The 13504-nt window shown below is 47.6% G+C and overlaps 1 protein-coding gene across 2 annotated transcripts in view; it reads left to right on the plus strand.

Moving 5' to 3' along the window:
• Positions 1-13504, plus strand: part of DTX4 (deltex E3 ubiquitin ligase 4) — a 31873-nt gene that overhangs the window by 10173 nt on the left and 8196 nt on the right. The window contains exons 3-7 of one of the 2 annotated variants that reach the window (XM_070428073.1): positions 5845-5906; positions 6256-6417; positions 8182-8243; positions 9140-9292; positions 12026-12187. In XM_070428073.1, coding sequence (XP_070284174.1) covers positions 5845-5906; positions 6256-6417; positions 8182-8243; positions 9140-9292; positions 12026-12187 — 601 coding nt within the window. The remainder of the gene's footprint in view (positions 1-5844; positions 5907-6255; positions 6418-8181; positions 8244-9139; positions 9293-12025; positions 12188-13504) is intronic. The other variant, XM_070428074.1, reaches the window with a different exon arrangement.

Below are 13504 nucleotides of genomic sequence, written 5' to 3' on the forward strand. Positions count from 1 at the left end.
AATGGGGACCATCATGCTTGCCCTGCCTGCCCCATGGGTCATCGTGAAAATCTTTACCACGTGCACTCCCCAGCTTTATCCGATTCCCTTGCCCTGTGATGCAAGTGTCAGGCATGCATTAGCTCCCCAGGGAGAACCCCATAGCTAATTGTTACACACAGAGTGGGCTGGGAACCTAGGTTTTAGTCTCCTAATCCACTGTTGTTGTTGTTTTGGTGTGTTGTTACTTTTTTATTTTATTTTTTGCTTAAGTCTGGCTCCTCGGTTATGGGAAAACGATTAACAAAATAGTCAAATACTGGTCAGGTGCATGGAATTTTCATATGACTTCCTCTGAGTGGGCAGAAGTATGTGGGAGAGGGCACTGGGTACCTAAACAGTGCCTCCACTCAATTTCTACTCACTGTCACACAATAGCATCTTGGGGGCCCCTAACAATTCAGGGTGATTGCTGTCACTTGTAAGAACCCAGCCTCCAGAACTGACTGCCTAGACTTGAACCCAAGTTCCTTGCTGTGTAACTTGGGGTAAGTTTTGCATCCTCTTGTCTTCACTTTGTTCATCTGTAAAATGGGGATAATATTAGCACCTTCTTTATAGGGTTATCATGAGGATTAAATGAAATATTTGGTGTATAGATTTAGCACAATGTTTGATACATAGTAAGAGTTGGGTCAGAATTAGCTGCTATTGTTGTTATTACAATTATTCTCAGGTATCTATTGAATATGCCCTATGTAGTTGTTGAATTGAAGTCAAAGCTGAGCAGCCTTACCTCATTTCTGGCGCCCTTGACAAATGCCAAGTGACCCCATGCCATAATTGAGGGAAAGGAAGCCCAGATCGCTTTAAATCCCAATGAGGGAGTCGGCAGCTCTTTATCTCTCTGCTTTATTCCCTCTGCCAGCCAGTAGAATTGGAGTGAGAGAATAGGCTGAAGGGCCGGCCAGTGCAGTTTCAAAAGAGCTATAGAAACAAGTTGTTTTTTTCTCTGCTCTGTTTTCCTGACAAGGGAGGCCCCTCCCTAGCTTCCAGCCCTTTTCTTTTCACCTCTTACCACCTCCCTCACCCCCACTACCATCTTCTGCTCCAGTCTTTCTTGGCCATTTAATTAGCGTGTTTATTCCCTTTGTCTGGCATTGCCATCGACCTTCTGTCGTCCAGTGGCCCCTCCCCACACCCCTCACTGCCCATGACCTCTTCAAGAAACTTTCCCACGGAAAAAAAGAAGACCAGGGAGGGTGGGAGAGGTGGGATAGAGAGAAGGGTTTGGGGGGAACAAAAGACCCAGTAAATTATTCAGGGACACAAGCAGGGGGCTTCTAAAGAGAAGAGAGAGGGGGGCTGTACAGGGGAGGGCGAGAGTCGCCCCTCTGGCCCTCTGCTCCAGAATTGAGGCTTCTCTATCTCCAATGAGGCCATAGTTGCTGGAGAGACAAGACCATTGTTCTGCCTGAGGATTCCTGGGTTGGCTCATGACTTCAAGAGAAACACTGGCTCTCACGTCTTCAACTCCTCTCCCCTGCCACCTTACCAGCTCTTCTCTTTTTCTAGTTTTATATTTTAGGGACAGAAATTAAAACTTGCACCCTCCATACCTGGGATCAACCCAACAGAATGGGGGCAGGGGAATTGTCTTCTGATTGATCAACAAGTGGTTAGGCCGACAGCTTTGGCTGAGCTGAGTTGCCTGGAGGACTCGGAAGCATGCCTGCCACTGGGCTGCTGATTTCCAGGAGGGTTCAGGCTTATGGAGCTGGGGCCCCAGCACGGTATGACCGGTGTGGACTATATGAGCCAGTCTCCATGTCTCATTTTAACCAATAACAGTGGGGGAGGGGTGGCCAGTTGTTGCTAACTCGACAATCCTAAGGACTGCCCAACACTCAACTTGACACTTTGCACTTCATGCCCTCAAGAACCTGAGAAAATTGGAATACTATAGCAGAAGAAGACTGTATCAAGCCCAACTTCCTCTTACAGTTGGGAAACAAAAGTGTAAATAATCACCCAAATTTGCATAGGGCTTGGCTATTTACAAAGTATTTGCTCCAGAGCCTCCATCCTCACAGGGGCCCCAGCCAGCAAGAGCAGAGAGGCCGTGGTGGCCTTCCCAAAGGCACATGTCACATGTCGCTGCTCAGCTGGATTGGAAGGCAACTTCCAGGCCCCTTGGCTGGGGGAGGGGCTCCTTCCTATATAGCCTTCTGTATTTCATAAACAAATATTCCCTTCTTCCCCAAGCCCCAGTGCCACCAGAATCCAGTGACAAACTCTCTGCCATGCTCCCCTTTCCTGGCATAGCAGGGACACCCACCTCTCCCACAGTGTTCACAGGAGTCCCAGGCCTGACGTGCAGACCCTCCCTCTCTCCAGACCTTGCCTCTCCCCAGAGTTCTTGGGCTGCCTGGGGGGTTGCTGTGCGGGTTGGAATATTTCCTGGTTAAGCAGATTGGGTGTGGAAACCTGCCAGTCCAGTTTGTGGGAACAAAGGTAGCTTTTGTCACCCAGATCACAACTACTTATCAGCGGGAGTGGGGGCCTTGGAGTGGTGAAGGGGTCAGGCAGGTGCGGGGCTGAGTGGGGTGCTGCCCCCTAGTGGGGAGCAGGACAGGCACAGGAGGCCAGGTCTCCACTCCCAGCCTCTGCAGCCCTGTGAGTGGGGACTTGCTGTGAGGAGGACTGGACTCAGCTGTGGGTGGAGGACTCAGTTCTTGAGTACTGGGGTGGGAAATTGTCAGAAAAATCTCCTTAGCATCTTCTAAACCCAGGTCTATAGATAAGGATGCTGAGGCTCAGAAAAGTTACTGGACTGTGTGAGGTATACTGGCAGGATTGGGATTTGAACCCAGTTTTCCTGACTCCTGGCCCACCATATCATGCCTGTCCCCGAGGAGCAGGTCACAGGATCCAGAATCTAGACCATACTCTTTTCCTGGCCTACATTCCCTTGTTTTGAATTCCCCTCCCCCTCATCTGGTTTGATTTATTCTAGGGACAGTTTCGGGGGAAAAGTATCCCTTAGTGGCCTGCTGAGACACAAATACTCCCACATCTGTTGTTTCCACATCCTTCTCACAACGCTGTGCACATGTCATGGTCCCTGGACAGGGACAGGGGCCCTGCAAGACTCAACATCACCGGAGAAGCACCCCCGGGCATGTGGGGCTCAGGCAGATCCACTGCCCAGCCTTGAGGTCCCATCTGAGCTCTGCCGCCTCTTAGATGTGTGTGTATTCCTTCACTCTCTGAGCTTCATGTACTCTGTCTGCAGTATCAGGTGATCAGATGATGTAGTAGACATAAGAGCACAGCATCATAGGCGGCTGGGCTCTCGAGCCAGATTTCCTGCATTCAGATCCTTAGCTGTGTGATCTTTATCAAGTTGGCTTAACCGCTCTGTGCCTCAGCTTCCTTGCCTATTAAAGTAGGGTTGATCATAATAACACCTCTTGCGTAGGTTGTTGGAAGGATTGGGTGACTTACGTATTGTGAGCAGTGAGACGTGTCGGGTACAAGGCAGGCTCTGTGCATGTTAGCAATTATAACACAAGGATAAAGGCTCCTGGGCTGTCTTGTTCACTGCTGTGTCCCTGGCTCAATATGAATGGACAAATAATAAACAATGTAAGTAAACGAACCAACATGCTCTCTTTCCCTCCTCCTGTTTTCCCAGCACCACCCTACCCCCATAGCAGAACTGCCGGCTTCTCAGGCTGCCTGGCTCCTGGAGTCATCTGTGACCCGGTGCATTGGCCTCTCCAAGCCCACATCTTCCTCCAAGCCCAGCTGTAGAAGCCTGGGTGGTGAAGGGGGTGGGGAGAGATGGTGCAAGACTGAGCCCCACATGTCCCCTATTTTTCTAGTTGGCGCCGGGAGACCTCGTCTTTCCCATGCAGCTGTGCCGTCTCCTCTCCAGCTTGGCTTGAGTTGCTGGGAGAGGAACAGAGAGAGGAGGAGGTTTTGCCTGGTATTTATATTTCTCAGAGAGTGGGAGAAGTAACAGCTGTTAGAGCAATGGTTTCCAAATGTTGGACTGGGGATTGGTGGCATCTGCATCCTCTCCGCAGAAGCCTGTCAAAATGCAAGTTCTTGTGCCCCAATGCAGGCTTGGGGCTCTGGCTCTTTCAAAGCTTCTTAGGTGACTCTGATGTCCACCAAGGTTTGAACTTGTTTCTTTATTCTTTCATTCCTTCAGTAACTGTTCATTGAATGCCTACTAGTGTCAGGCTTCTGAACAAAATGGACAAAGAAATTTGCCCTTGTAGAGCTTAGATTCTAGAAGGGGAGATAATAAGAAACAACTTATTTTAAAAAATTATTAATTCCACGGGGGAAAAAATTAAAAAACACAGCAGTAACATGAGGGTTTGGGGGTCCCAGGGTGAGATGGATAAGCTGATAGCAGTATTAAATAAGATGGTCTCAGGAAACTCACTGAGAAGGCAAGATGTGAGCCAAGAGTGAAGGAGTTATAGGAGGGAGCCAGGAATGTATCTGGTGGAAGAGCATTTTAGGCAGAGGGAACAGCATATGCAAAGGCTCGGAGGCCGGAAGTGCCAATCATGTAGGAGGAATAGGCAAAGAGGCAATTTGTATGAGGGAGAGCAGAGAGAGAGGAGGATTGGGGTGAGGAGCATGGACAGAACGTTCAGGGCTGTGTAGGCCTTGCTGGGACTTTGAATTAACTGAGGAGAGCCATTCTGAGTTTTAAGGTTCTGAGTAGAGGAGTGACATGGTCTTAGTTTGGAAGATATCACCTCTGGCTATGGTGCTAATGATGCTCTTGTAATTAGCTAGTAATTAATAATAAAAAAGGAGCAAGGGAAGGCCAGACATTATAGGCATGGTCATATGGGCAGCTTCACTAGGAAGCTGCAACTTTGCACTCCCCAAGGAACCACTGGCCCATTCCCTGAAGATTACTGTGGGAAGGGTTCCAACAAAGAGGAGATAGACGCATACACAGTAAGATTGGGGTGACTAGGGAAGATACTTGCCTGTAGGTCAAAATTGGGGAACCATGGATTGGCCAGAATGGGTGAAGCCAATGCAAGCCCACAAAAATTTTGGAATACATAATGCCCTAAACCAGTGGTTGGCAAACTGTGGCTCTCGAGCCACATGTGGCTCTTTGGCCCCTTGGGTGTGGCTCTTCCACAAAATACCACTTGCGGGCATGCACCTACAGTGCTATTGAAACTTCGTGGCCCATGCGCAGAAGTCAGTATTTTGTGGTAGAGCCACACTGAAGGGGCCAAAGAGCCGCATGTGGCTCGCGAGCCACAGTTTGCCGACCACTGCCCTAAACGAAGGAGTTCTCTCTCTTGTTGCTCCTGACTCTTGGTTCTTGGCTTCCTTGCATTTACCTGTATGGCCCCTGGCCATGCGGGTGCCACACACAATGGACTAAGCGGGAAACCTAAGCCAAGCTAGCCTGATGCTGGACCGGACTTGGCTCCAACATGGTAAGGAAACTCTGGACACTGGCTTTGATGTTAGCTCTGCTGAAGCCCCAGCTACACTACTTCTATGACTGGACTGAAGGGAATGGGACCTTGGAAACTCCAGGGAAATAAAACTTTCTACAACATCTCATCCTCCTGTGTGAGTCTCGGAAAATTCTTTCTCGGGATATTGCAAGAAATCCACCCCCACTAGCAATAGGCTGGGACGAGGACCTCTCCCCACTGGTCACACTAAGAACTTGTTGCACTTTAGTTGGGACGATTAGTTTCTGTAAGAAAGGGAAGCTCTTCACTGGGGGAAATTCTGAGGTCCCACCACTGACTCATTTTGTCCCACTTGTTAAAACCATAATGCGTCTGCTTTTTCCTTCCACAGGGTCCCCACCGTCCCAGTGAAGAACCTAAATGGGTCCAGTCCTGTCAATCCTGCCTTGGCAGGTAAGAGAAACCCTGGGCTAGTCTTGCTGAAGGTAGAAAAATGAGTGACAAAATAGGTAGTGAGCATTTGTAAAAGAGCATTTGGATATTAATTAAAACAAATGGGGATTGTAGGAGTTGGGTTGGATGAGTAGAAAGAACTTGGGGAGAACTGATTGCTAAAAGGAAAGCATGTTGTTGAAGAGGAGTGAACGAATCTGTTTCTGGGAAAGGTGGAGGGTAAGTAGAGAATATGAGTTATGAGAACTCTGTGGAGAGGAAAAGAGGAGGTTAATGCTGAGGGAGGAGTTGAGGGGGTGTTGGGAAGCTAACTCCCCAGTCCTTCCTGACACCTGCTCTGCCCTTCCAGGCATCACTGGGATCCTCATGAGTGCAGCGGGGCTGCCTGTGTGTCTCACCAGGCCACCAAAGCTGGTCCTCCACCCACCCCCCGTCAGCAAGAGCGAAATAAAATCCATCCCAGGGGTTTCCAATACAAGCCGCAAGACCACCAAAAAACAAGCCAAGAAAGGTATCAGCCTCCTTAGCTTATGGCTTCTGGCCCTAGCTCTGCCTCCACCACTGAGGGTCATCCCCATGGCTTACCCACTCTGTGCCTTAATTTCTGCATAGGCTAAATAGGCCTAACTCGAACCTGTTCTGGTGATTATACCACAGTGGAGTGTGTATGGATCAGATGGAGACTTCTTAAGAAATATAGCAATGCATATTTTTATATTTCTAAAACTATAGAAACAACTTATTTTAAAAGATTATGAGTTCCATGGGGGAAACTCACCACCCCCTTTGCCACCCAGTGTGACATAAATGAAATATGTTAGAGAGAAAGACCACCTTGGAATTGGAACTAAAATAGACTAAATTAAAGTCCCAACTTTGTCACTTGCAAGTCATGACCTCAGAGAACCTCTGTTTTTTTCCCCTTTACTTGGAGTGAAACCAGTCACAACCAGTATCCAACAAGGATGTCTTGGAATGCATCCATGATAGTTGGGAAGTGGTCACTATTTTGTGTCCCTCTCAAGCCCCCAGACACTCTGGCCACTTGAACCCCCATTCAGGAGCTTCTTCCTACGTGCCCACAATCCCACAACTAAGGGGTCCATACCTGTGCCTGCCCTGGTACCAAAGGAACCTGCCTCAGCCCTGTGGCTGGTCTTTCTGGCCACTGATATTGGTGGCTCAATGTGTTGACTGTCACCCTTAAGCCCTAACCTTGCAAACATGTTATGCAGCAGGACAGTGGAAAGGAAGGGCCGGCATTGAGCTTTGGGCTGTTGCCCAGTCCACTTCCTCAAACCCTTGTCCTACTTTTCTAGTCTATCAGACTTTCTCTGCTTAAATGAACTCGATTGCTTTGCTCATAATCTGATAGGAAATGACAGGAATTTGCACTTTCCCACTCTTCCTGTTATTATTAATAGCACATATCGGATCCTTAGCTGGCAATGTGCTAAAAGGGCTGTATGTCCATTAGCTCATTTAATTGTCAAAACTGCTCTTGGAGTAGATGCTATTGCCCCTCCCCATTTTATAAGTGAGAAACGGAAGCTTAGAGAAGTTAAGAGGAGGCACTGACCCTTTTTTCCTTCTCTGCCTGCTTGTGAGGCCGAATCATCTCATTCCCGGCCTTCAGGCTAGGCTGTCTCCAAGGGGTCCAGTCCCCAAAGAAATTCCACAATCATTGAACCTGGCAGGGTCCTTCCCAGAGCATCAGTCTTTCCCTGCTGCGGTGCTACATCTACTGGCTGCGACTGCACTGTCAACAGCCAGCGAAGACCGTTCTGAAGCTGTGGTCACAACCTCCTGGTTTCCCATGGAAATAATATCACTTTGATGCCACATTGCAGATCGAGACAGTGCTTGGCACATTCTACCTCATTTTTTTCAACCTGTAACAGTGTACAGAGTTCTTTTATTTCTGCTCTTATCACACTGTCTGGGCAGGTCCAAGCTCTTTGATTATATGGAAGAGAAACCCACTCAGTCTTTCTCACTAAAAAGTGGGTTTGTTGCAAACAGGCTGGGGGATGTCAGGGAAGTGATGCAGGAGGTAAAGGAGGTGGGACCACTTCCTACCTCTTCAGACCACCTCTCTGCCTCTTCTGCCCCCTGATTCCCTTTCAAATTCTTAAATCCCATTGCAGAATGAATTCGTTTCCTCTCCTGCTGTAAGCCTGGCTGGTAAGGCTCTCCTCTGGTATGTCCAGCTTGGTGAGGCTATTTGAACCCTTGTCTCAGTCTCAGTGGTGCACTGACCATCCTGTCCCCACAGGTAAAACCCCAGAAGAAGTGCTGAAGAAGTATCTGCAGAAGGTCCGGCACCCGCCAGATGAGGTGAGTGCAGGGGAGGCCGGGCAGGGCTCACCTTCTCCATCACCCACCAGCATTTCCTCCTCCGGAGTTTTCGAACCACGTGGCAAGAGCTGCTTTCTAAGTCCTGACAGGTCCAGAGCCGGTCAGATGCACTCCCACCTGGGCTCCGAGCTGCAGCTTAATCTCTCTCATCTCCTGATTCAGCAAAGAGCTGATTGATTCTAAACTACCTTAACATGACAGTCTGAATTTAAGAAAAGCAGAATGATGAGTAGTTGGAACTGACTTTAAAATGGGCTGGATGAAGATCAGTGGTTCTCAACGAGAGGCGGTTTTGCACAACTTTGGGAGTGGGGAGAGGGGATGCTACTGGTATCTAGTGGGTAGAGGTTAGGGATGCTGTTAAACACCCTCCAATGCCCAGGACAACCCCTGCAGCAACGGACTATCCAGCCCCCAATGTCAATAGTGCCAAGGGTGAGAAACCCTGTTATAGCTTTCTTTAAATAGCAGACCCTCTAGTACACTAGAATTATAATTCTTTTACCCTAGTTCAGCTTTAAAAAAGCTTATCAATGGGCCTGTCAGCAGACATTAGTTTCCTTCACAAGCCACGGAAAAACACCAAGGAAGGACAGTGTATCGTCCCAGCTCACAAGGAGATTGTAATTTTGTTAGCCAGCTCCAAGTTAACAGGTACTGACACCAGGAATTATTTCAGGAATTCTTCAGTTGTGTAAAGCAAGACAAAACTATATTTAGATTCCCAAAGGCACCTATACCCTAGTTTGTGGGCTTTCTAGAAGAGGACCAGTGACAGCTCACCTGATCATTTGGGAACCAGTGTGGGGATGCTTCAACTTCCCAGGCTGGGAGAGGCTTGACAGCCTGTCTGCTCTGTCCCCTGCAACCCCCAGGACTGCACCATCTGTATGGAGCGCCTCACAACCCCCTCAGGCTACAAGGGCCCGCAGCCAACAGTCAAGCCTGACCTGGTGGGAAAGCTGTCCAGATGCGGCCACATCTACCACATCTACTGCCTGGTTGCCATGTACAACAATGGCAACAAGGTGAGTGCCAGGCTGTGGGGCTGCTGCCACCTCCCGCACTGGGCCCCGGAGGAGCAAGAGCATGAAGGCTCTCTTGGAGTTGTGCTCCAGGTGATGTAGGGAGTCTTAAAGACATCCCCGGGCATCAGGAGTGGTCATCTTGGCTGTTCTCAGTAGGATCCATCCTCCACAAAATTATAATGTTGCAAAACCTGTCTTTAGCCTGGCTGGCGTGGCTCAGTGGTTACGTGTCAACCTATGAACCAGGAGGTCACAGTTTGATTCCTGGTCAGGGCATATGCTTGGGTTTAGGGCTTGATCTCCAGTATGAGGCATGAAGGAGGCAGCCAATCAATGATTCTCTCATCTTTGATGTTTCTCTCTCTCTCCCTCTCTCTCTCTCTCTCTCTCTCTCCCACACTTCCTTTTTAAATCAATTAAAATATATTTTTTAAGCCCTAGCTGGCTTGACTCAGTGGATAGAGCGTCAGCCTGCCGACTGAAGGGTCCCAGGTTCGATTCTGGCCAAGGGCACATGCCTGGGTTGTGGGCTTGATCCCCAGTAGGGGGTGTGCAGGAGGCAGCCAATCAATGATTCTCTGTCATCATTGATGTTTCTATCTCTCTCCTTCTCCCTTCCTCTCTGAAATCGATAAAGAAATATATTTAAAATATATATTTTTAAAAACAAAACACCTGTCTTTCCTTTCCTGTGGGCTGTGCTACCCAACCCCCCAATCTCTACACTAGGCGTGGTGGTCTGAGAGGTATAGACTTCTGTCCCTGAGGTTTTTGAGGGGAGTGGTCATTGTCATGGCCCATTGCTAGGTGAAATGAGCCCCATCAATGAAGGAGAAGGAAGTTCTCATCAGAGCACTGGGCCCATGGTGAGTGTTCATTCATACTGACATAAATGGGTTTCCTGATCATCCTTCCTTCTCTGAGACTAGTGATTTCCAGTTATAATTCGCTTTCTTTGAACATTTTCAAACACCCTTGATTGCCCTTCAAAGGCATTATGGACTGTTGCCAAGGTCGGCCAGGACAATCCCTGCTGGAGGCAGAGAGGCTGAGATTCCCGTCTTGTCCATTACTGAAGGTGGTGTGGTATTCCCTCCGTTAAAGCTGGCTTCTGGGAATCTGGGAATGTCCTTGGATGATAACTATCTCCTTACAAAGTCCCAGATTTTTCTAAGTCCTTGCCTTTTCCAATGTTCTTTCCTATACCTGGAATAACCTTTAACCCCCATTTCCATGAATTCAAGCTGTATTTGTTTCTCCAGGCCCAGCTTGGATTGCTTCAGATCTGAGATTTCCCACATCTCCTCCAACCTCTTACTCATCCAAAAAATGTCTGGCTTTCAGGGGGCAGCTGTGTGCTTCTCTTGCTGTGGGAAAGAGTAGAGGCAAGAGAGACAGCTGACCCAAGATTGAACCCTAGCTTAGTAGCTGAATGACCTTGGGCAAGATTTTCAACTCTGAGGTTTCATTTTCCATCTGGAAGATGGAGATAAAACAATGCCTAGTTTATAGGGTGTTATTACTAGTATGATTCAAATTGATTCCTCCTTTGTTTTAACTATGGCTATAACTTTTCCCTTCATCTTTATGTAACCCTATGATTGATTTTTCAAAGTGCTGGGGACCTTTCTCAATGTCTTAGGAAGTGTATGTTCAGTCACTGATGGGTGATGCATATCTGGAACCCTTGCGCACTTTCCTGACCCTAAAGTAAAAGGTTACTTTGGGATTCTGCATTTTTAGAGGTTGTTTTGGGTTTAAAGGGATTTCTTAACACACTTCCTTTCTGATGACTATATTCAAGATTAATCTAGTACCTCTTTCCATTGATTTCCATGCTTCTTTAAAAATATTTCTTTAGACACTATTCTTTATTCTTTTTAGCACTAATACTTTGAAGCATGTGGGTGTGTTGTTGTTGTTGTTGTTGTTGTTTCTTCTCACAAAAGAGGAGCGAAAAGGACCCAGAGAGAAATGGAGTGATTCACTCCAGGTCATGAAGCAGGTTAAGGCCAGAGCAGAGAGTGGGACCCTTCCGAGCCCCAAGCATTGAGTTCCTGTTCCTTGATCACATGGTGTAATTGCCCTGAACACAAGCTATGCTTTTAAATGAGTAGAGCTTGAATGGAAATATCCCTAAGTAGCTCCACAGAGGATTCCTGCCTTCCCAATGAGACGCAGGTGTCCTGGAGAGCTTTGGTCCCAGCTGTGTAGCAGCATTTTCTACACACATACTCCCTGTGCACTCACTCCTTCCTTCTTCTCATTCCATTTCTTCTTGGGAATCTGGAAATAGAATTTACTGTCCCGGTTCTCTTTCCCTCAGATGACACCTCACCAGTCCCTGCTGTGAAACAGTGACCCCTTACATCACAGCAGTTGGACTCTCTCTCTCTCCACACACACACACACACACACACACACATACACACACACTCACAGAACCCCCAACAGAGCCCTGAGGTGCAGTGCAAAGCCTGGCCTCCCTCTCAAGGACAGGGTCTCTGTTACATGTCCCTTAGTATGGGGTACAGGGCTGTTGGTGGAATTTGCCTCCTGCTACTTTGGAGAAAGCAAAAATGGCCTTAAGAGCCAAGGACAACCAAGGTCTGTTACTCACTTGGGAGTATTTTGTCCCCCAGGCCCTTGGTCTATGGTACCTTTTGGGGTTGGGTGGGGAGGTCATTACCAAAACTGTCTTCCAGTCTGGTTGTCCTGGCCTTGTCTCCTCAGGATGGCAGTTTGCAATGTCCAACCTGTAAGACCATTTATGGGGTGAAAACAGGCACCCAGCCTCCAGGGAAGATGGAGTACCACCTCATCCCCCACTCGTTGCCTGGCCACCCAGACTGCAAAACCATCCGGATCATCTACAGCATCCCCCCTGGCATTCAGGTGAGCCCATCCTCGGCCATCAACTGTTATCATTTTAAATGTTTGTAAGTAAATGTTTGTCTTAGTCCATTCAGGCTGCAGTAACAAAATACCACAGACTAGATGGCTTTTAAACAACATATTTTATTTCTGAGGCTAGGAAGTCCAAGGTCAACATGCCAGCAGATTCAATGTCTGCTGAGGGCCTGCTTCCTGGTTCATAGACAGCCATTTTCTCACTGTGACCTCATATAGTGGAAGGGGAGAGGGAGCTTTCTGGGGTCTCTCTTATAAAGCACTAATCCCATTCATGAGGGTTCCACCCCCCTAACCTAATCAGCTACCAAAAACCCCCACCTCCTAATACCATCTTGTTGGGGATTAGGTTTCAACATATCAGTTTTGGGGGGGACACAAACTTTCAGTCTATAGCATTCCACCCCTGCCCTTCCCAAACTCATGTCCTTTTTCAATACATTTATTCCATCCCAACAAACTCAAAAGTCTTAACTCACTCAAGCATCAACTTTAAAGTCTAAATTCAAAGTCTCATCTACATAGCACCTAAATCAGATAGGGATGAGACTCCAGGTACAATTCATCCTGGAGCAAGTTCTTCTCCAGCTGCGAACTTGTGAAACGAAACAAGTTATGTGGTCGAGCCTCACCAGACACTGAGTATGCCGGCACCTTGATCTTGGACTTTCCAGCCTCCAGGACTATAAGAAATGAATTTCTGTTGTTTGAAAGCCACCGAGTTTGTGGTATTTTGTTAGAGCAGCCCAAACTGACCAATATTATTATACCCTGAAAAGTCTTCTTTCCACTCTCATCCCCCATCTATGGGGCCTCCCCCTCCCCCATTCTCCACCATTGTGCCTACTTCCTTTTCTCTCCTTCCCGTATTCTTTGTGCACATGCAGCAGACTGCATCCACTCCTCCCATTTTTACACAAAGTGTGACATATTAGACATATTGTTCTGCGCCCTGCATTATTCAATGAACAATGTAGACTGTATATCTTCCCTTGTCCGCATAGAGAGAGCTTCCTCATTCTTTCTCAGCTCTGCGTGATAATCCATTGTATAAAGCTACCGTAATTCATATTCAACAGTCTCCATTTGATGGGCATATGGATTGTGTCCAATCTTTTGCTACAACAAATAATGCTGTAATGAATAACCTTGTATGCCTGTGAGTATGTCTGTAGAATAATTTTCTAGAAGTGGAATTTCCTTGTCAAATGGTATTAGCATTTGTAATTTGATAGCTAGTCCTTGGCTCTGATTTTTGTGGGCATTTATTTCCTCTTTTGATTCTTTGAAAGACGGTCCTAA

The sequence above is a fragment of the Myotis yumanensis genome, unplaced genomic scaffold (assembly GCF_028538775.1).
Source record: "Myotis yumanensis isolate MYYU_CA2020_CCGP unplaced genomic scaffold, mMyoYum1.0.hap1 SCAF_10, whole genome shotgun sequence".
Classification (NCBI taxonomy): Eukaryota; Metazoa; Chordata; class Mammalia; order Chiroptera; family Vespertilionidae; genus Myotis; species Myotis yumanensis.